The following is a 21326-nucleotide window of genomic DNA, read 5'->3' on the forward strand; positions in this document are numbered from 1 at the left end:
ATTTGGCTTCCCATTCCCATTTTGACATGTTTGTCCAGAGCCTCCTCTACAATTACGATGAGGCCACACTCAGGTTGGAGGAGCAGCGAGTCATATTCTGTCTGGATAGCCTCCAACCTGATGGCATGTACATCAATTTCTGTAACTTTTGATAATTTATCCCCCCCTCCCCCATCTCTCTTTCCATTCCCCATTCTCATTCCACTCTTATCTCTTCTCTTCTCCTCAGTTGCCCATCATCTCCCTCTCGTGCCTCTCCTCCTTCCCTTTCTTCCATGGTCCACTGTCCTGTTCTATCAGATTCCTTCCTCTTCAGCCCTTCACCTCTTCTATCACCTCCCAGTTTCTTACTTCATCCTCGCTCACCCAACCTATCCACCTACCCAATCAGATTTCACCTATCACCTGCCAGCTTGTACTCGTTCCCCTCCTCCAACTTCCATAGTCTGGCTTCGTCCTTCTTCCCTCCCGGTTGTCGGCTCAAAACGTCGACTGTTTCTTCCCCTCCCTGGACCTGCTATGTAGCTCCAGCATTGTGAGTGAGTTTCTCGAGATTTCCAGCATCTGTAGGATTTCTTGTGTTTAGGTATCATAGAACCATAGAAATTTACAGCACATTACAGGCCCTTCGGCCCACAATGTTGTGCCGACCATGTAACCTACTCTAGAATTACCCTACCACGTAGCCCTCTATTTTTTTAAGCTTCATGTACCTATCTAAGACCCTATTGTATCCGCCTCTACCACTGTCACTGGCAGTGCATTCCACACACCCACCACTCTCCGTGTAAAAAAACTTACCTCTGACCTTTCCTTCAACTTTTGCAACATGTTTGATCGTAAGTGCAGCACATCAGCAATAATAGTTCTATTCTTGCCACTGAGGATATTCAGAAAGCCACTGTGTTTGCTGAGGCTGCCTCTCCATTTCATCTGTTCGCTGGTTCTAACAATAGTCTTCCTGCCCCATGGATACTAAGACCTCACAATTTAATATTATATTTCCAGAGTAATGTGTATATGGGACAGATACATTTATGAGGCAGTCCGCAGAAGGCATTTGTTTGCTTGACATTTTACATTCTGCCAGACCCAGCGGGTGAAATTGAATTACTTCCCATAATTGGCATTGAGATCCTGATTCACCACACCAGATGACTGGAGACATAGAGAAATCTGCGGCAACAAGTTCAGTGACGAGTGCTTTGGATAGTTGACGCTGACACCACTCATGAACGAGGAGCCCAAAATTTTAGAGACACAAAGTTATTTGAGCTCATCCTCAAAGGTCACCAGCCACATTGCAAGAGTTCAATGCCAAAGATACACTGACTTCAAGTACTAGAAGGAAGGCACAAGGAGAAAATAAATTCTCCAACTTAAATCTTTAAGTCAGAGCACACTGTATTCTATCCCACTGTTATCAGACTTTCGAATGGACCTCTTGTACGATAAGATGGACTCTTGACCTCATAATCAACCTTGTTATGATCGTAGAACATAGATAGTACAGGCCCTTCAGCCTATGATACTGTGCCAAACTTTTCACCCACTCTTAGATCAACCTAACCTTTCCCTCCAACACAGTCATCAATTTTCTTAATCATCTACATACCTATCAAAAAGTTTCTTAAGTGTCCCTAAAGTACCTGCCTCTACCACCAACCCTGGCAGTGCATTCCACAGACCGACCACTCTGTGTAAAAATAACCTACTTCTGACATCCCCACCACCCCCCCCCCCAAACTTTTCTCCACTCACCTTAAAATTATGCCACTGGTATTAGCCACTGCCACCCTGGGAAAAGGGGTGCCTGCTGCCTCTTATTGTGTTATGCTCCTCTCATCCTCTTTCGCTCCACAGAGAAAAGGCCTAGTTCGCTCAAACTTTCCACTATCTATCTTGAACTTTGTCCACCTGCACTGTACTTTATTCTGCATTGTCAATGTTTTACCTTGTTCTATCTCAATGCCTCGTGTAGTGAGTTGATCTGTATGAACAGAAAGCAAGATAAGCTTATCATTGTATCTTGGAACTTGTGACAGTAATACACCAGTACCGACATGGTGGTTGTCTTGTTTGGATTTATGTCTTTAGCTTGGAATGTATACTTCACATATGGTTTGTTTCTTTTTAAATTTGGCTTAGCGGCAACAGAAGCAAGGTAAGATCTGGGTCCGACGGTACTTGGGGAAATGGAGTGATGTTTACGGGCATCAGAGTTGAATGAATGATGTAAAGTCAGTCTGAGCAGGAAGGACCAATCTAGTTTGCCTCACCATTCTACCTTCTCCTCGTCATCCTGCTCTCCAGCAAATAAAAGCCACACAAAATGCTGGAGGAACTCAGCAGCCTCGGAGGAAAATGAACAGTCGATGATTCAGGCTGAGACCCTTCATCACACCCTTGTGGGGAAACTGCTGATGGTGATATTGCTGAACATTTGGAGCAATACAGTGTTAAATTCATTCAAAATGCTCATTACATCCCTTATATTCAGTTTCATCTTCATGAAATAGAAAACATTAAATTTCCTCTAACCCACTTGGAAGATCTAAGAACAAACAAAGGCAGACTGGTGGCAAAAAGCAAAAATAGTTCTGGGAATCGACATTCACGTACAGGTATGTCAGAATGACCTGGAAGCCTGAAAATAGATGGTGACTGTGCCTAATACATTTAATTTTACTTTGCAAGAACAGGAAGGTTGACAAACTTCAAGCTGTCACTTGGAGAATTCTCTGCCACTCTGAAGGCACATGCTGTCATGTAAAAGAGGGAACGTCGACTCAGACCATGAGAGGCCTGCGTCGGGCATTTTCATGCCTTACAAGGCGCAGATTGGAAGTCTGTGTGGGGTGCCACTCCTCGCACAGACTAGAGCAATGTGTGATTAAGTGCCTTGCTCAAGGGCACAAACACGCTGTCACAGCTGTCATTTAACTGGTGTAAAATACTGAAACATTTATTTATATATTGAGATACAGCGTGGAATAGGCCCTTTGGCCCTTCGAGCCACGCCGCCCAGCCATCCCCCAATTTTTAATCCTAGCCTAATCACAGGATAATTTACAATGACTAACTAACTGTACACCTTTGGACTGTGGGAGGAAACTGGAGCACCCAGAGGAAACCCACGTGGTCATGGGGAGAACGTACAAACTCCTTACAGACAGCAGCGGGAACTGAACCACGTCCTGTACTTTAAGGCATTGAGCTAATCACTACGCTAGTGTGCCATCAAACAGTTTGTGATTAAATTATCCAATAGACAATTAAATCGTCTGTATCTTCAGTTGTCATTATTGACCATGCCATTAGTATCTTTATCTCTATCTTAACTCAAGTTGATTTCATAGACCTACTATTTCCTGATAAACACTAGGGCACCATTATCAAGTACAATTTCCCACTTAGGGTATGACGTTAATGTACTTATTCCTTCCAGAAATATTACACGGAACAAATTTAAATAACTTTCTATTGTAGCCAACAATCAGTCTTCATGCCAGTATGGTTTGGTTATTTTTCTTATTTGAAACATTACATATATAGCTGGTTTCTGTTGTACTTTGAGGTTTAAAATTAGTTGCCACACCGATTTGTACAGCATGTACTGTTACACTAAATAGCAGCTATGAAAGAAATCACATTCATTCATCATACGTCTAGAAAAGAACCGGAAAGGGTTTTGATAAAGCTACCTGAATCTTGCCGAGAACTCCTGTGCTGTCCATCCTGCTGGCCACATTGACACTATTACCCCAAATATCATACTGTGGTTTCTGAGCTCCAATTACTCCAGCAATAACAGGACCATGGTTAATACCTGACAGAAAATTACACCATACAAAAATATTTTTAATCATTTTTACAAAAATTATGCAGCAAAGGTGTGGCAAGAGCAGAAAATGATCAGTTCACAAAAAAAATATTATACCATTATGGATGTCAGGATGAAGAGGATTTTTTTAAACTGCTCTGTAATTATATCACCAAAATAACATTGCTAGGTGATTTGGTAATATGATTCAACTTTTAGTGAATAAAAAAAGAAACTTGCTATTGCTTAAATTGATATTTTAAATTAAAAGTAGGTTAACCGGATAAAAATCAGAAATGCAATATATTCTGCAGCTGCTGGAAATCCAGAGTGGCACATACAAATTACTGGAGGAAATCAGTAGGTCAGGCAGCATTGATGGAAATGAATAAACAGTCAACATTTCAGACTGAGACCCCTCATCAGGACTGAAATGTCTTGGTCAAAACATCGACTGTTTATGTCTTTCTATAGATGCTGCCTGACCTGTTGAGTTCCTCTGGCATTTTGTATCTGTAAACTGGATAAAAATAAAACTTTTATCAACTTGGTAATATACTTCTTATAAAACACTGTCTTAAGGCAGTGCTGGACATTGGGAAGATCATTCTAATTCAAACAGGAAAAGTCTCCTGCACTGTCATTGGCAGAGATCAGAGCTTGGTTATTTCCCAAGCTGCTGGATTCAAATAATGATTATGCTGCAAGTTTTTGCTGCTCCTTCAGAACTAAATTATAATCAGATTGTCACCATTATAATCAGATTGTTACTGATTTCTATAACAAAAAAAAATGGCATTCAAGAAGGAGGTCCAAACTAGCTAGACCACTACTCCCTCTTTTGATGGTGACTTACAACTCAGATGTCTGTTTAAAATTCAGCAGGTCCTCTGAAACTATTAATACTTTTCAATATTTTCCTGCATTGTGATGCTGGCCTTTCTTTGCGGCAGATTAATAAAAACGTTCCAACACAAGAAAATGGGAAGACCTTTCCTAACCCATTTCCTGTGGTATTACCTTTCCAAGTGAGAACTGAAGTCTATACACCAGTGCTTACCTGACATAGTAAGTCACCAAAGTCCTAGCATTAGCAATTTCTTTATCTGATTAACTGGAGTTGAATTGTTACTTACGTAATATGAATGCAATATTTAAAACAGGTGGTGTAAGTATAGGCAACAACCAAATAGAGGCAGCATCATCTACAAATCCACAAAGATGAACAGGTTTGCATCAACGTTACAGCTTCAACTAATCGGATAGACCCATAAAATGCAAGTCCAAATTCTCTGTTACTGGATCTGCTCCCTTTTCAGCTGCCAAAGGTCTCAAATTAAATCTGCTGCACCGAAGAAGTAGGTTACACAGGGCATATCATGAAGAAAAGACTTTTTAAACTACGTACCAATGCGGAGCTTAAAGTCGTTGAAAGAATGCTTGTTTATCACATCAAGCTTTATCATGAGTGCAAAAGCAAACTCTAGCATGGTTCCAATATGTGTGTACTGTCTATCTGCCTCCTGCAAATTAAGAAAAACCATGCATCAGATCAAATTATATTGTATATTTCAAAATCATAGTATAACTGAAAAAATGAATTATTTTTAAAATGCTGAAAACATGAGAAAGCAACATGTTTGCTTAAAGACTAAAAATATGCACCAATGCATGTAACAAAGGGCTGCACAGTCCGCATAATCAATAATATCTGTACTGCTATGTTAAGGATCTACCAAAGCACATTGATTTACACAGTTTTTAAACTCAATTTAAAGTAGACTCTGTGGCCACTTTATTAGGTCGACCTATATGCCTGCTCATTAATGCAAATAACTAATCAGCCAATCATGTGGCAGCATCTCAATGCATAAAAACATGCAGACATAGTCCAGAGGTTCAGTTGTTGATCAGACCAAACATCAGAATGGGGAAGAAATGTCATATAAGTGACTTTGACCATAGAATGATCGTTGGTGCCAGATGGGGTAGTTTAAGGATCTCAAAAACTGCTGATATCCTGGGATTTTCATGCACAGAATTCTCTAGAGTTTACAGAAAATGGTGTGAAAAACAAAAGAAAATCCATTGAGCAGTAGTTCGGTGAGTGAAAAAGCTTTGTTATTGAAAGAAGTCAGAGGAGGATAGCTAGACCGGTTCAAGCTGACAGGAGGGTGACAGTAACTCAAGTAGCCATGCATTACAACAGTGGCATGCAGAGGAGCACCTTGGAATGTCCAGCAATTTGACGTGGATGGGCTTTAGTCGCAGAAGACGCCCAACGTACACTCTGTGGCCACTTTATTAGATACAGGACATCCCCGATAAAGTAGCCACAGAGTGTAATATAAATATGACAAAAATTTATTTAATTAAATTGATTTTCTTCTAAAAATGCTATTGCAGCAAGGAGAGGGGTTCCAATGAGTCCTTAATGACCACTGAATTCTTTGAAGCAGAACTGTAGACTTTAAATTTAGAAAGGTAAACACTTCCAAATATTTGCCCTTAAATTTATGCTTTAAAATTGATGTGATTGTGCTGCACGATTCTTAGCTCATTGAGTCACCACTTCACAGATCAAGAGCCCTGGGTTCATTCCCGATCCCCAGTGCTATCGGTTCCATAGCCTTTTGAAGGAGTCCTTGATGCTGGGGTTTACAACTTCCTGCAGCTTTTTTCCGATCCTGTGCGGCGGTGGCTCCGTACTAGTTGCCTCACTGTCTTGCACGGATGGGCCATTGCACAGGACTGGAGAAAGCTTCAGAGGGTTGCAAACGCAGCCAGTTGCATCATGGACACTGGCCTCCCCAGCATCCAGGACATCTTCCAAAGACGATGCTTCAAAAAAGCCGGCATTCATCATAATGACCTCCCTCGTCCAGGACATGCCCTCTTCTCATTGCTGCTATCAAGCAGGAGGGACAGGAACTTGAAGACAACATTTCCAGAACAGCTTCTGCCCTCCTGCCATCAGATTTCTGAATAGGCAATTAACACTTCCTCAATTCCTTCTCCCCTCTCTCTTTGCACTATTTAATTTATTTTTATACGTACTTCTCATTGTAATTTATAGTTTTTATTGTTATATATTGCAATGTACTTCTGTTGCAAAACAACAAATTTCATGACATATGCCAGTGATATTAAACCTGATTCTGGCTCTGACCTGTGCAGGGTCTGTGCAGACTCCCTGTGGCCATGTAGGTCTCCACTGGTGCTTCAGTTTCCTGGTACTCCACATCCCAAAGATGTGCGATTGGGTAGGTTTATTGGTCACCGTGAATTGTCCCTGGTGTGACGCAGGGCGTGGTGTGGAGGGTAAGAGGGAAAATTGATGTGAGTGCAGGAGGGTTGTATAAATGGATATTTGATGATCAGCATGGACTCAGTGGGTTAAAAGGCTTATTTCCATACAAAATGATTCCATATAAGAAATTAGATTAGATTATGAGGACACGCAGACCTCTTTTATTGTCATTTAGTAATGCTACAAAGAAATGATACAATGTTTTTCCAGAATGATATCACAGAAACACAAGACAAACCGACTGAAAAACTAACGAAAGCCACATAATTATAACATATAGTTACAACCGTGCAAAGTAATACCATAATTTGATGAAGAACAGACTATGGGCACGGTAAAAAGTCTCAAAGTCTCTTGAAAGTCCCAGCATCTCACGCAGATGGTAGAAGGAAGAAAAAAAACTCTTCCTGCCATAAGCTTCCAGTGCTGCAAACTTGCCGATGCAGCACCCTGGAAGCACCCGACCACAGCCGACTGTTGAGCCCATCCGAAAACTCCGAGCCTCCGACCAGCCCTCCAACACTGAGCACCATCTCTGCCGGGAGCTTCGACCCCGGCCCTGGCAACAGGCAATAGGCAAAGCCAAGGATTTGGGGCCTTCCCCTCTGGAGATTCTTGATCAAGTATGATCTATATAACAAAAGCTGCCCCCTCCCCCCAAAATAAATAGCTTTTCTGACTCCAGATAAAATGAGTGTACTGGTTCACACTGTTCGCTGGGTGAATAGCTGAATGGTGTGGTGGGCAATACTTCCTTATTCAGAACGTCTTGCAGAGATGATTTTAGAGAGCTTGTACTCATTCTGGCACCTATTCACTTCCTCCCACCGGTCCAACATTAATGTCCAGGGATGCTGTACGTTCTTTGTATCATGACAATTTCACCAGGGATATCAGTCCGACTTCTCTCAAGAAAATCTGCATTTTAGAAGAGTGCAGAAGTCCAACTCCAACATAACTCCTCCTTTGAAAATAGAAGAATCTGGCCAAGTCCCTGCTTCCCAAGCACTCCCATCTGCTCAACACTGACACCTACTTCTCAATGTTTTATAGTGTCAGCTGTAAAATCAGGGATCGATACCTACCGCTGTCTGTAAGGAGTTTATACATTCTCCCTGCAGCCACATGTGTAGGGATGGCACAGTACCACAGCACAACGCTTTACAGTACCGGTGACCCAGGTTCAACTCCCGCCACTGCCTGTAAAGAATTAGTCCGTTCTCCCTGTGATTGCCTGGGTTTCTTCCGGGTGCTCCGGTTTCCTCCCACAGTCCAAAGACGTATCAGTTGGTAGATTAATCACTCATTATAAATTGTTCCGTGTTTAGTCTGGGGTTAAGTGGGTCGATTGCTGGGCTGCACGGCTTCAGGGGCCGGAAGGGCCTATTCCACAATGTATCTCAATAAATACATAAATAAACAAACAAAAAAAACAAATAAATAATGTATTAGTATTTGCAAGTTGTGGGCTCTGTAAGCACGGTGACACTTGTGGGCAGTCCCCAGCACATCTCAGACTGTGTTAGTCGTTGACAATGCATTTCACGGTACGCTTTAATGATTCGATTAACATGTGACAGATAAAGTGAATCTTTATCTTAAACATGATCTTCCTCCTCTGGCACAAAAGCCCAGTCTTTATAAAAGCTCCACAATTGTTTATCTTCCTCCACTTTTCAGAGCAATTTAGAAAGGGTAATGAACGTGGCCTTGCTGGATCCTGAAAAGTGAGGACACTTTTTCAAATTTCCTCCCTTTATACAATTCCATTAACCACCATTATTCTGTGAACAGATAGCCTGTTGCAGGTGTGCAAAGATACCAAACTTGAACTACGAATCTAACCAATAATGGCTGATTGCTATCATTGTGAAGATGGTATAGGAGATATTGTGCATGGTTGTCCAAGTTGTATTGGGGGTTGAGTGCTCAAGCTTTGAGATTCCACATGTCGAAGTTAAAACAAGAATGAAATTCTCTGGGTAGAGCCTTGTCTACAATCAATGAAATAAATCTGCAAACTGATTAAAATAAAAACTCGTAGGAGTGAATCTCAGACTGGTCGGTATCATGGCTTAATTTTTCAGTTAGAATTGCATGGTGATTAAAAGGGTTAGCTTTATTTGTGACACGTACATTGTTTGCATCGAATCAAATCAGCGGGGATAATGCTGGCAGCCCGCAAGTGTCGCTCCACATCAGGCCCCACATTGCAGTAACCCTAACCCTACGTCCTTTTGGAATGTGGGAGAAAAGCAGAACACCCGGTGGAAACCCACATAGTCACAGTAAGAACGTACAAACTCCTTGCAGGAAGAGGTTGGAATTGGACACTGATCTTACAGCTAACACTATAAACTGATGTGCTAAGCTATATGGAATATTACCCCAACAACTTTGTGGTGCTCACTCATCACTTATGTCCTACACAATAAACTTTTGAGTCTTTAATTCAATTTCCTAATTAGGGACAGTGAAAATAAACCAATATTTCTTTACTGTAATAGCATTAATAATTGAATGCCTCTCCTACTATATTAAATCAATATTTCAAAACTTATTAATTAGGTTTGTAATAAAATATTAGGCTCTTAGTGGCTTCTCCCACCTACTAAAAATTCTCATTACAGTCATTGACAATGAATCTTAATACAGCTGCTGTTTGATTGAATGGCAAATATTTTTAGACCATAAAGCAGGGAAATATAAATTAGTAAACATCAACACTCATCCACAACTTATGAGTTAAAGTGGTGTTTCAGGAACACTTACTGGCTAGTACTGCAAAAAAAAAACCCAGGAAAACTGCTAATATGACATGCAAAATTTGACAAGAAACTTAAATAAGCTAACACCATTTTGATCTGTGAAGTGTTAGCTACAGCATCAATGCCACAACAATAGAAAAGTAGTATCATCTGTGATATGTTTCACAGCAAAAGCTTTTTGAAATGTTACTTTATGTGGCAAATCAAGGCAGGTATTAGAAAATCGTGATATTTACAGTCAGTGACCACTTTATTAGGGGGAAGAGTGTCTTCTGCTGACATAGCCATCCACTTCAAGGTTTGACATCTTGTACGTTCTGAGATGCTCTTCTGCACACCACTGTTGTAACACGTGATTATCTGAGTTACTTCTTCCCTGACAGCTTGAACCACTCTGGCCATTCTCTTCTGACTTCTCTCATTAACGAAGTGCTATCGCCTACAGAACTGCCACTCACTAGATGCTTAACAAGCAGGTGTACTGCTGCACCTAATGAAGTTGCCATTGAGTGCTGTTACTGAGAAAAGCTTTTATGAGTAAAGAATATTAATTACCTGCCAGATGCAAAGTAACCTCCAATAAATTTGAGGATTTTTTTTACAATATTAAATACAACGCACATTAGAAATAGAATTTCTACAAAGTAAAACTGTACAACCTTAAGTATTGAAAGTATGGCTTACACCCCTGTCAACATAGAAAAAAATGATGAGACAGTATATATTTGACTCATATATTTGATGCTTAAGGATGGTGTAAGGAGGACAGGTGGCCTAAAGCATGGTCGAATCTGTTTTGTGGAGAGTTTTCAATGAAGAAACGAAGTACAGTGAAGAATTAAAATGGCTATCAGTGAACAAGCAGGCGAGAGACCACCACAGCAGAATTAAGTCTGAAAAAGTGAATGTGGGGAAAGAGGAGGTTCAGATCAGGCGAACAGAGTCTTTTGGATGAGTGAGTGGGCTGGCAAAGGCACATCTTCCCAATCTCTGTATTCATTACACACATTAAAGATATGGGTGTACGATTGCATGGTTTATGTATTCGTATAACATTCACTATGGAAAACGGACATATTGAAATTGTATTTGATTTTATTTAGAGATTAAATATACTAATTCATCTATTAACCTACTAAGCTATACGTCTTAGGAATGTACACATTTCTGAGAATAAGAATTATAGATGTGTGTCAAAGCCACTCTCTGGTAAGGGCAGCTGGACCCAAATTAGATTGGTGCAGGAAACCAAATTTTAGAAGGACAGATGCTTATGGAGAATGGAAAATGATATTTTTTCCAGAATTTTTGTGGAAGATGACAGTATGTCAATCTGCTGGATTGCCATAGAGTGGTGTGTGTGTGTGTGTGTGTGTGTGCGTGGGGTGGGGGGGGGGGGTCCCAGGCTCTTTTATGCCACGGAGCCTTACTGTTATCTGAGGGGTCTGTGGAGCCCAGGTTGGGAACCCCTGCCATACAGTAACCCGTAAGTGAGGAAGAAGAAGGAACCAGACTGGGTTTGGAGGGGCTGACCTGGGTGCAGATCGTTTTGCTGCTTGCTACTCAAAGAGACTGGAGTTGGTGTGCGAAGGAGGCGTGCAGTGTAACAGTGACTGAATGCCTTGGACTTCTCTCTTGCGATCGCAAGACCCTGTTGGACATTGATAATGTAAAATGCCACAGGCCTGCTTCCCTTGTTGACAGCTGGCAAGGCAGCAGAATGACCTCGCTTGCAGAGAGGACTCAGCCTCAAGGCGCAGGCTTGCCTGCTACTGCAGTCCAAGTGAGGAGATACTGGAGGTGGTGTAACATGGCGTCCGTGCTCGGTTTGGGGCTGGCCTCTCCTGTCAGTGCTGTCCTCCAGTGGAATGACAGGCTGGATTGCCAGGAACTGTACCATCAATTTGTAGGACATGTCGCTCAGGGTCCTGGACTATATATGTGTCTATTTGCGTGACTTTTTTTTTCTCTCGCTATTCTGAAAGTGCTGTGTGTGTTTTACACCTTAGCCCCAGGGGAAGACTGTCTTGTTCATCTGTATCCATATATGGTTGAATGATAATTAAACTTGATTTGAAGGAGAATGTTTCCAATTAGATTCTTGAAAATTTTCAGTGGTAGTGTTCAAAGGCAAGAAGAGAAGCTACCATTTGGGATGTAGCAAGTGTGTGAGAGGATGTAGGGCAATATTGCCCCATATCCCATTTTCCCCAAAATCATTTGCTCTCAGCATCCACATTATTCCTTGTATTTATTCATTCTTTCAGAAAGCAAACAGATGTTTGGCAAAACATCAGTTTAAGATGAAAATCATGCATAAATATGTCACCTCTAATCAACCTAGCCTAAACAATGTTGTTATAAGTCAGGTTGAAAGGGAATGGCTATGTTCACTTATCTAATCATCGAATTCTCTGGGAATAATCTTTATTCACAGTGGATGATGTACAGCCATACCAATGAAAAACAAAATGGCAAGTCATGTCTGGCAAAGAGATCACTGTGGGGAAAACTATAAGCAGATATATCCGTTGACTGTATTTTTGAGATATATTAATCAACGGAAGAAAAATGAATAAAGCACCACATTAATTGCATTCAACTAGCTACAATGGCTGGTTTTAATTGGGAGCCTTTCACAAACACGATCAATCATATTCTATATTCCTAGTCTTACTTGTAATCAACATTTTAAATTGCTGCTGCAATTATCAAATTAATTCTCATCTACTGGATCTGAAAAGGCTCACTCTGAAAAATTTAGATGCTAAAGTGGTGTCCCTGTGCCCATTATCATTTTGTGTAATGGGCACAAGAACACCACTTCCAGTGTCACCATGGCGATGCATTTAATAACTAATACAGAACACAATAAACAGGTCTCATTCAACCTGTTCTGTAAATTCAAATTAACAGCATGTTACGCTAACAATGCTTTGGTTTGGGAAAAAAATCCAGAGATTCTAAAATGCTTTATAAGTTAGCTCTATCAGGATATTTGCAACTTTTGCAGTGCATTTAGCATAAAAACGATAACTTGCATGCTGGGTCGACAGCGGTTGGTAGTCAGTTCGGCGGCGTTCAGAAGACCGCTGATCGGTTGCTCTTCGTGGAAGGTCTGAGTTCAAGTGGCCGCTCTCCTTGGTTGTAGCGGGAGCATGTTTTCTAAATTCTGAGATATACGTGATTATTGGAGTACAGTTTATATCGCTCTCCTTGAGTTTTCCGTGTTTTCCTTGTTGTTGCTGATTGGCGGGTTGGGATCCAGGTGGGTGATGCGTCAGTGTTCTTGGGCAAGGGGAGGGGTGGGGAATTTGGGGTCTGATGTTCTTGCTTTTTTCTGTGTGGGGGTGGAGGTTCGGTGTTTTGGTGCTGTTGCCGCTGCTCTTTTTTGCAGAGGAGGAGGGGTTGGGGTTTGATGTCGTTATCACTGTTTCTTTTTGAGAGAGCGGGGTTGGGGACTTGGGGTTTCGGTGTTCTAGCTGCCGTTTTCTGGATGGGCAACCAGTTGGCTTTTGTGTGAGAGAGAGGGTCTGGTGCTCTGGCTGTGTCGCTTTTCGTGTGGGTGATTAGGTGATCTGTCAGTTTTTATATGTGAGGGAGTGGTTGGGGGCGGGGGGCTGGAGTTTGTGACTTTTGTTTCTTTTTCTTTTTTTTGTGGGGAGGGAGGTTGATGTCTTTTCTTTCAGCAATACCCATGGTTTTTTCTGTATTTCATGGCTATCTAAAGTAGACAAATATCAGAGTTGTATTGTACATGCATAACTTTACAATAAGATGCACCTTTGAATGGACTCCTTATATATTCTCACTTGGCATAAAGGGAAAAAGGATGTCGAGAGGTCTGTGCACAATATCTAGATAAACATCATGAGATATTAATAAAGGTCATATTTGCTTATAAAGTGCTTGAAAAGATCCTCTGACACAATTCTAAAACTACAGCAGGGGAGTTCTCTGCTTTACCCTCTCCAATATGTATTTTACCATTAACATGACCAAAAATGTTACGTTATCTAATTATTATCACTTGCTTGCCTCATTTCTTAATGTAATCAACTAGCCGTACACATAATTTTAGTACTTGGAACATCTTGGGATTGAATGCAAATTCAATTCAGGGAGTTGAGGTGGAAGGTTATAGGAATTTGCCTGAAAGTCATCCATGCATTTGATAAATAATGTGGCAGATTTATCTTACAACCATATTTCTGTTAAATTTCATACATTTATATTAATTTAAAATTGAATATTCCTTCATTCTAATGTGTGCCATTATATCGATCATAGTTGGAGTATCAGTAAATATAGCTGTGTGCAGACCCCAGTCAATTCAGATTGGCAACAACATCTCCTCCACAATCTCCATCAGCACAGGTGAACCACAAGGTTAGCCCCCTGCTCTACTCACTTTACACTTATGACTGTGAGGTTAAGCGCAGTTCCAAAGCCATATTTAAATTTGCTGATGACGCCACTGCCGTTAGCCAAATCTAAGGTGGTGATGAATCAGCATATAGGAGGGAGATTGAAACTCTGGCTGAGTGGTGCCACAACAACAACCTCTCACTCAATGCCAGCAAGACCAAGGAGCTGACTATTGACTTCATGAGGAAGAAACCGGAGGTCGATGAGCCAGCCCTCATCAGTGGATCAGAGATAGATAGGGTCAGCACCTTTAAGTTCCTTGGCGATGTCATTTCAAAGGATCTGTCCTGGGTTCAGTACGTAAGTGCCACTACAAAGCAGGCACGGCAGTGCCTCCAGTTTCTTAGAAGTTTGCAAAGATTTAGTATGTCATCTAAAATTTTGACAAGCTTCTATGGATGTATGGGGAAGAGTAGGCTGACTGGAAACACCGATGCCCTTGAACAGATAAGCCTACAAAAAGTAGTGGATACAGCCCAGTCTAACACAGGTAAAGCCCTCCCCACCATTGAGCACATTGACAAGGAGCAGTGTCGCAGGAAATCAGCATCCCTCAATAGGGACCCCCACCACCGAGGCCCTGCTCTCTTCTCACTGCTGCCATCTGGAAGGATATACAGGAGCCTCAGGACCCACGCCATCAGATTCAGGAACAGTTATTACCCCTAAACCATCAGCTCTTGGACCAGAGGGGACAACTACACTCAACTTTACTTTCACCAACACTGAAGTGTTCCCACAACCTATGGATCACTTTCAAGGACTCTTCATCTCATGTTCTCAAATTTATTGCTCAGTTATTTATTGTCATTTCCTTTTTTTCCTCTCTTTTTGTACTTGTACAGCCTTTTGTCCCTTAGTTGTTTGTCGGTCCTTTGTGTGAAATTTTTCATTGATTCTATTGTGTCTCTCTGTATTTACCGTTAATGACAGAAGTCAAAGGAAAATGGGCAGGCTGGTCAGGCTGACAAGAAGGCGACGGTAACTTAATTATCCATGCGTCACAACAGTAGTGTGCAGAAGAGGATCTCTGAACGTATGACACGTCGAGCCCTGAAATGGATAGGCTAAAACAGCAGAAAATCATAAACATATACTCAATAGCCATTTTATTATGTAGAGGAGGTACCTAATAATGTGGCCACTGAGTGTCAAACAGCCGTTATTGAATGGTAGAGCGGCCCCAATAGGCTGAATGGCCTAAACCTGCTCCTATATCTTACGGTCTCTCCCAAAACCAAATGCAAATGCATAAAACATTGAAATATTCTGTGCATGCTTTGTTTCTAAAACACGGAAATGCCCTTGTAAACCTGAAGCAGAACATTGACGGCTCAAAAAGTGTGTCACTAGAAAATAAATTTTAAGAAAGGGGAAAAATTGACTTACTTGGCTGTACTCCTGAACTGTTGCAGCACTTAAACCTGTTGCAGCCATATAGGTGCTCCCAATAGTTTTAATTTTCTCTACTCCACTGAACTTAGGCTTGGACAACAACTAGGAAGCAACAATATATACATTTTTGTGAAAGAGTTAAACGGTAAAATGTTTCCTCGCACAATCTGATCAACCATTCTAGATAGCACCCCCACCCCCTCTATCTATTACCCAATTAATGCACTGACCTGTGAACAATTTAAACTACCTTTTTATATAGCTGCTTACATTGTAAATGCAAGCTGCTATTTATGTATTCATACACAGCTTATTCCAAATCTATCTTTATATTTTGTAAATACTGTACTGTGCAAAAGTTTTAAGCACATATTATATATATCCAGGGTGTCTAAGACATTTCCACAGTACTGTATTTGACAACATGGAGCGGAGAACGAGTTTCTAAAACTGGCGAGAGCAGAGGATGTTGGGAATGGTGAGGGTAGAGCGCCATGGAAGGGATATGAGACAGGTAGCAGAGAAGGCGTGCTGGGGCAGTGGGGGGTTGGCACGGGTGGGGGGTTGGCACATCCAGCCCTGAGACACCAGGCAAGGTCACTTGATTCCAAACAATTGGTTTATTGATCATTACAGAATGTCTCTCTGGTTCTTCCTGCTCCCTCCCCTCTCCCTTCCCCTTTTCCCAAACATGATTCCACTCTCCCTGTCCCTGTCCCACTCTCAGTCCACAATAGAGACCCATATCAGAATCAGGTTTATCATCACTCACATATGATGATAGTGTGGGCACGTGGCCAAATGGTTAAGGCATTGGACTATTGACCTGAAGGTTGTGAGTTTGAGCCCCAGCCAAGGCAACGTGTTCTGTCCTTGAGCAAGGTACTTAATCACACATTGCTCTTCGACGACACTGGTGCCAAGCTGTATAGGTCCTAACGCCCTTCCCTTGGACAACATTGGTGTCGAGGAGAGGGGGGACTTGCAGCATGGGCAACTGCCAGTCTTCCATATAACCTTGCCCAGGCCCGTGCCCTGGAGAGTGAAGACTTTCCAGGTGCAGATCCATGGTCTCGCAAGACTAACAGATGACTAACTTTAGTTAGTCTAAAGTTAGTCAGAAGACTAACTTTACTTTATATGTCATAAAATTTCTTTTTATTTGCGGCAACAGCTCAGTGCAATACATGAAATTACTATGGTACTACGCAAAAGTTGGGCACACTAGCTATATATATGTACCTCAGACTTTTGCACAGTACAGTATTTATTCTTTACAATTGTTGAAAGTTGCTTTTTGTTGTATATCACATTAACACGCCACTGCAAATTCCTGATACCTGTAAGTGTATATAGCGAATAAAGTCAATCCTTGTGTATGACGAATAAAGTTAGTCAACCTTTGTTACAAAAGCTATCTCCCACTGTCAGTTAACTTTTAATTAACCTTTGCATGGACAAAACAAATGGAAAGCATTTGAAATGGGAAGCTGACTGAATGGTTGTAATTTGGGTTAGCTTGAAAAGATGTTCAAATACAGTATTTCTTTTGCAACACACACAAAATGCTGGAGGAGCTCAGTAGGTTAAGCTGCATCTATGAAAATGAATAAACAGTCGACATTTAGTGCTGAAATCCTTCTTCAGGACTGGAAAGGAAGGGGGAAGAAGCTGAATAAGAAGATGGGGGGAGGGGAGCATGATCTACAAGGTGGCAGGTGATAGCTGAAACTGGGACCAGGGAGGGGGCTGAAGTAAAGAGCTGGGAAGTTGATTGGTTGAAGGGCTGGAGAAAGGGGAATCTGATCTTTTTATTTGTTTTATTGCACAAGGTAATTGAACAGAGTTGTGTCAAACTGAGTGAATTTTAAGAAGAATGTAAGGTTTAAAATTGGGTGTTGAGTGGGAAGGTGGCACTGAGCATAATGTAGATTAAGGTACAGTATGTAAAGCATTATAGGTTAAAATGGAGTTTGTGGGCTGCAAGTGAGAACAGATTGAAGGAGATATCTCCATCTTGATTTTTAATGTGTGCTGTTGAGCTGAAGTGTAAGTTAGAAACCAATCCATGTGAGTGTGTGTAAAGTGGACTAAACTGAGCAAGCAGGAGCTGAGGAACTTTGTTCCGGATCTCATTTACACCTCACAGATAACGTGCAAGGTGGTAGCAGAGAGGTGCAGCTTGTAGAGCCATTGCCTCACAGGACCAGGAAGCATCTTGACCCTGGGTGCTGTGCGTTTGGGGTTTACACATTCTTCCTGTAATTGTGTGAGTTTCCTCTGGGTGCTCTGGTTTCCTCCCATGTTCCAAAGACATGTACGCCGGTGGGTTAGTTCTCTACAGTAAATTGCACCTAGCAAGTAGGACAGTGGTATAATCTGGAAGTTGCGTAGGAAAATGTGAGAATAAAAATAGGATTAATGTAACACTGATGTCAATGGGTAGATGACAGTCATCACAGACGTGGTGGAGTAAAGGGTCTGTTTCTGTGTTTTATCTGCCTTTGACTCTAGAACGAAGTTGGCATGCACAGAATCTGTTGCCCAGCTTCATTTGAGAATTATTGCAAGGATTAGTCTCCGCTGAACTTCCTTCTGATTCACCCGAGGTACCCAGGCAGGAAATTCAGCCGAATCTGATCTTATGCAATACATTTGTTAAATGAAGTGTTCACATTTAAACCTGGGGGAAGCAGCTAAAATGCAGACCATGGCACCGTGGAGCACAAGGTTGTCCAAGGGTAGGAGGGGAAGTAAGAATGTGATATTAAGTCATTAGGGGAAAGGATAGCATCCTTTGTAAAGAGAATCAAAAATCCCATACATTGTGAGTAATAGAGCGGTACTCTACAGAGCTGAATGGAGTTGGTGGACTGTTGGTGTGCTGGGAGAGAGGAAAGGGGCTTGCTTTGTTGTTTTTGTTGCTTATTGAGTTCCATTTTGTTGTGTTCTGTGTTGTTCTGCCAAACATTGTGGGCATGCTATGTCGGTGTTGGAATGTGTGGTGACACTTGTGGGCTACCCACAGCACTTCCTTAGGTTGGTTAACCCAAACACAACACATTTCACTCTATGTTTTAATATATGTATGTGTGATAATTAAATACGAATCTGACCCTGAAATAAGCCCTTCAGCCCACAATGGCCTTGCTGATATTTTGGCCTAGCTACACTAATGTCATTTGCCCTCATTAGGTCTGAATTGGTCTGCGATTTGCCTATTACACTGAATGCTTAAATGAGCCTTAAATGTAGTGATCGTATCTGATTCCATCTCCTCCTCTGGCAGCGTGGTCCAGTTATCAAATTACTGTTCTGGGAATGAAGGGGTTAACATGTGACAGGCGTTTTGGCCGCTTTGGGCCTGTGCTCACTGGAATTTAGAAGAATGTGGGGGGGATCTCATTGAAACCTGCCGAATGTTGAAAGAACTATATAGTGTGGATATGGAGAGGATGTTTCCTATGGTGGGGGTATCCAGAACTAGAGGGCACAGCCTCAAAATTGAGGGGTGACCTTTTAGAACAGAGGTAAGGAGGGATTTTTTTTTTAGCCAGAGGGTAGTGAATTTGTGGAATGCTCTGCCACAGACTGCGGTGAAGGCCAAGTATGTGGGTATATTTAAGGCGGAAGTTGATAGTTTCCTGATCAGTCAGGGCATCAAAGAATATGAAGAGAAGGCAGGTGTATGGGTTGAGTGCGATCCAGAATCAGCCACGTTGGAATGGCGGAGCAGAGTCGATGGGCTGAATGACCTATTCCGCTCCTACGTTTTATGGTTCTATGGTCCTACTATGCTTGGTATTATTACCCCCCAGATTACTTTTAAAATTCTCACTTTAAACCTTTGCCCTCCTGTTTTTGATACCCCTGTTATAGAGCTAAAGGTTTTACTATGGACCCTATTGACGTCAAGGCAACTACGACCCAAACCTTCAGTTTATTAATTTTGTATTAGTGCGAGTTTCTGCTTGAAGGAATATTGGAGGGTGAAGATCTAATTGTTATGTTCCAGAAGGCCTTTTTGTGGGCAACTCTTGGTTGGAGCCAATGAAGTGGAAGCTTTGATGTTTTCCTGAGTATGAGACCCAATTTTCCATGTAGGGTAGAATTCTCTCTTTTGGAAGTTTCAGAGGAATCTGGAAGAAGGAAGGGCAGGGGGATGGGGTGGGATTTGTCGGTGATTGAGATACACATTACTGGGGGTTGGTGTGAGTAGTAGGGATTGGGAAGAGTGATAGCAGTGGGTGTAATGTGAACTTTGATGAAGACCTTTACATAGGAACATGTCTGGTAACGGTAGAAATGTAAGAAACATCCTGGAAAAATCAGTGACTATGTTGCCACTTCAGCACAGCCCAGATGAGATGTGGCTATTCATTAAAACCAAAGTGCACCTCAACTTTCCTTTTTAAGGTCTGCTTCAGCCTTCTTTGCATGGTAGAATTTTGGGTGCGACCTCAAATGAGCATTGTACGCCATTTGATATCATTATACATTATGCATAAGCTGCTGTGGATGAATGAAGAGTTGTTGAAGTCTTTGGAATGCAGGAGGCTGAGGGGCTGCTCTGACAGACGTGTACAAGATTATGAGGGACATACATACGGTAACACCACAACCTTGCGGCACCAGCGCATGGACGTGCTGCCAATAATTGCAACACGCAGCCTTCTGCTCTGACCTGAAAATGCTTATCAAATCCAAAGGTTTGTCAAGTTCCATGCTGTGACCAACAACATTGGAAAGAGTGGGCAATTTATTAAAGGATGAGGTCTACATTAGCATCAATTATGTATAAAATATGAGATATAGGGGTCAATTTGAATGAATTTCAGGCACAGGCCCCACATGCAGAACTATACAGTAGCTTTCATGGCTGCAAGGCAATTAGTACTGAATACTATATATTCCAGGTTATTGGGAATATAGGAAAGATAAGAAACGTAGTAGAGGAAGAGGAGCAATGTTTGCAACGTGGAGATTTGGACACCCTCCTGAAAGAAGAGGATATAATGCAAGGTAGGTCAGCCACAGGGAACTGATGGGCATAACTAAGAAAAAAAGATTTAAGCAGGATGCTAAAATGAATGTGTTATGGCAGTTTTTAAATGATATTATGTAGTAAAGTATAAAATGGAACAGAATGAGTTCAATGGAGGATTTTTAATTTTATGTAGAGTGGGATAAGCAGAATAGTTCATGTCTGAGGGTGAATCCCTCATGTGGTCTGCATAGTTTCGTGTAATTAAAATGTTTCTGAAGCATGAGGGGTAAGGCCACGTTACTTTTTAGTAATGAGTAATGAGACTGATTTAACAACACATGACTATTAATTTAGTAACCATCCAAATCAGATCAAATTTAACCTCGCGCCTGAAAAAGAGAGAGCAACTCAGAACAGCTATTAAAATTCTTGGTTTAAACGTCGACATGGTGAGATAGAGACTCTCAGGAAAGTCTATCGGAAGATGGAAAAGAGGTTGGTGGAATGTGTTTAAAAAGTTTATTTTGATTAGAAATATGAGAGCTCAATGGGTTAAAGCTGCTGTAAGATGAACCAAGAGTATTTCAAGTCCTTGCAGCGGAGGCTGGGGGGATG

The 21326-nt window shown here is 41.6% G+C and overlaps 1 protein-coding gene across 1 annotated transcript in view; it reads right to left on the reverse strand.

The window, feature by feature from the left end:
* Window positions 1-21326, reverse strand: part of LOC140212452 (adenylate cyclase type 2-like) — a 507180-nt gene that overhangs the window by 1280 nt on the left and 484574 nt on the right. Inside the window, exons 23-25 of the mRNA XM_072283265.1 lie at window positions 15719-15826; window positions 5232-5346; window positions 3705-3829 (exon numbers count right to left, since the gene is read on the reverse strand). Of these exons, the coding sequence (XP_072139366.1) occupies window positions 3705-3829; window positions 5232-5346; window positions 15719-15826 (348 nt within the window). The remainder of the gene's footprint in view (window positions 1-3704; window positions 3830-5231; window positions 5347-15718; window positions 15827-21326) is intronic.

The sequence above is a fragment of the Mobula birostris genome, chromosome 19, assembly GCF_030028105.1.
Source record: "Mobula birostris isolate sMobBir1 chromosome 19, sMobBir1.hap1, whole genome shotgun sequence".
Lineage (NCBI taxonomy): Eukaryota > Metazoa > Chordata > Chondrichthyes > Myliobatiformes > Myliobatidae > Mobula > Mobula birostris.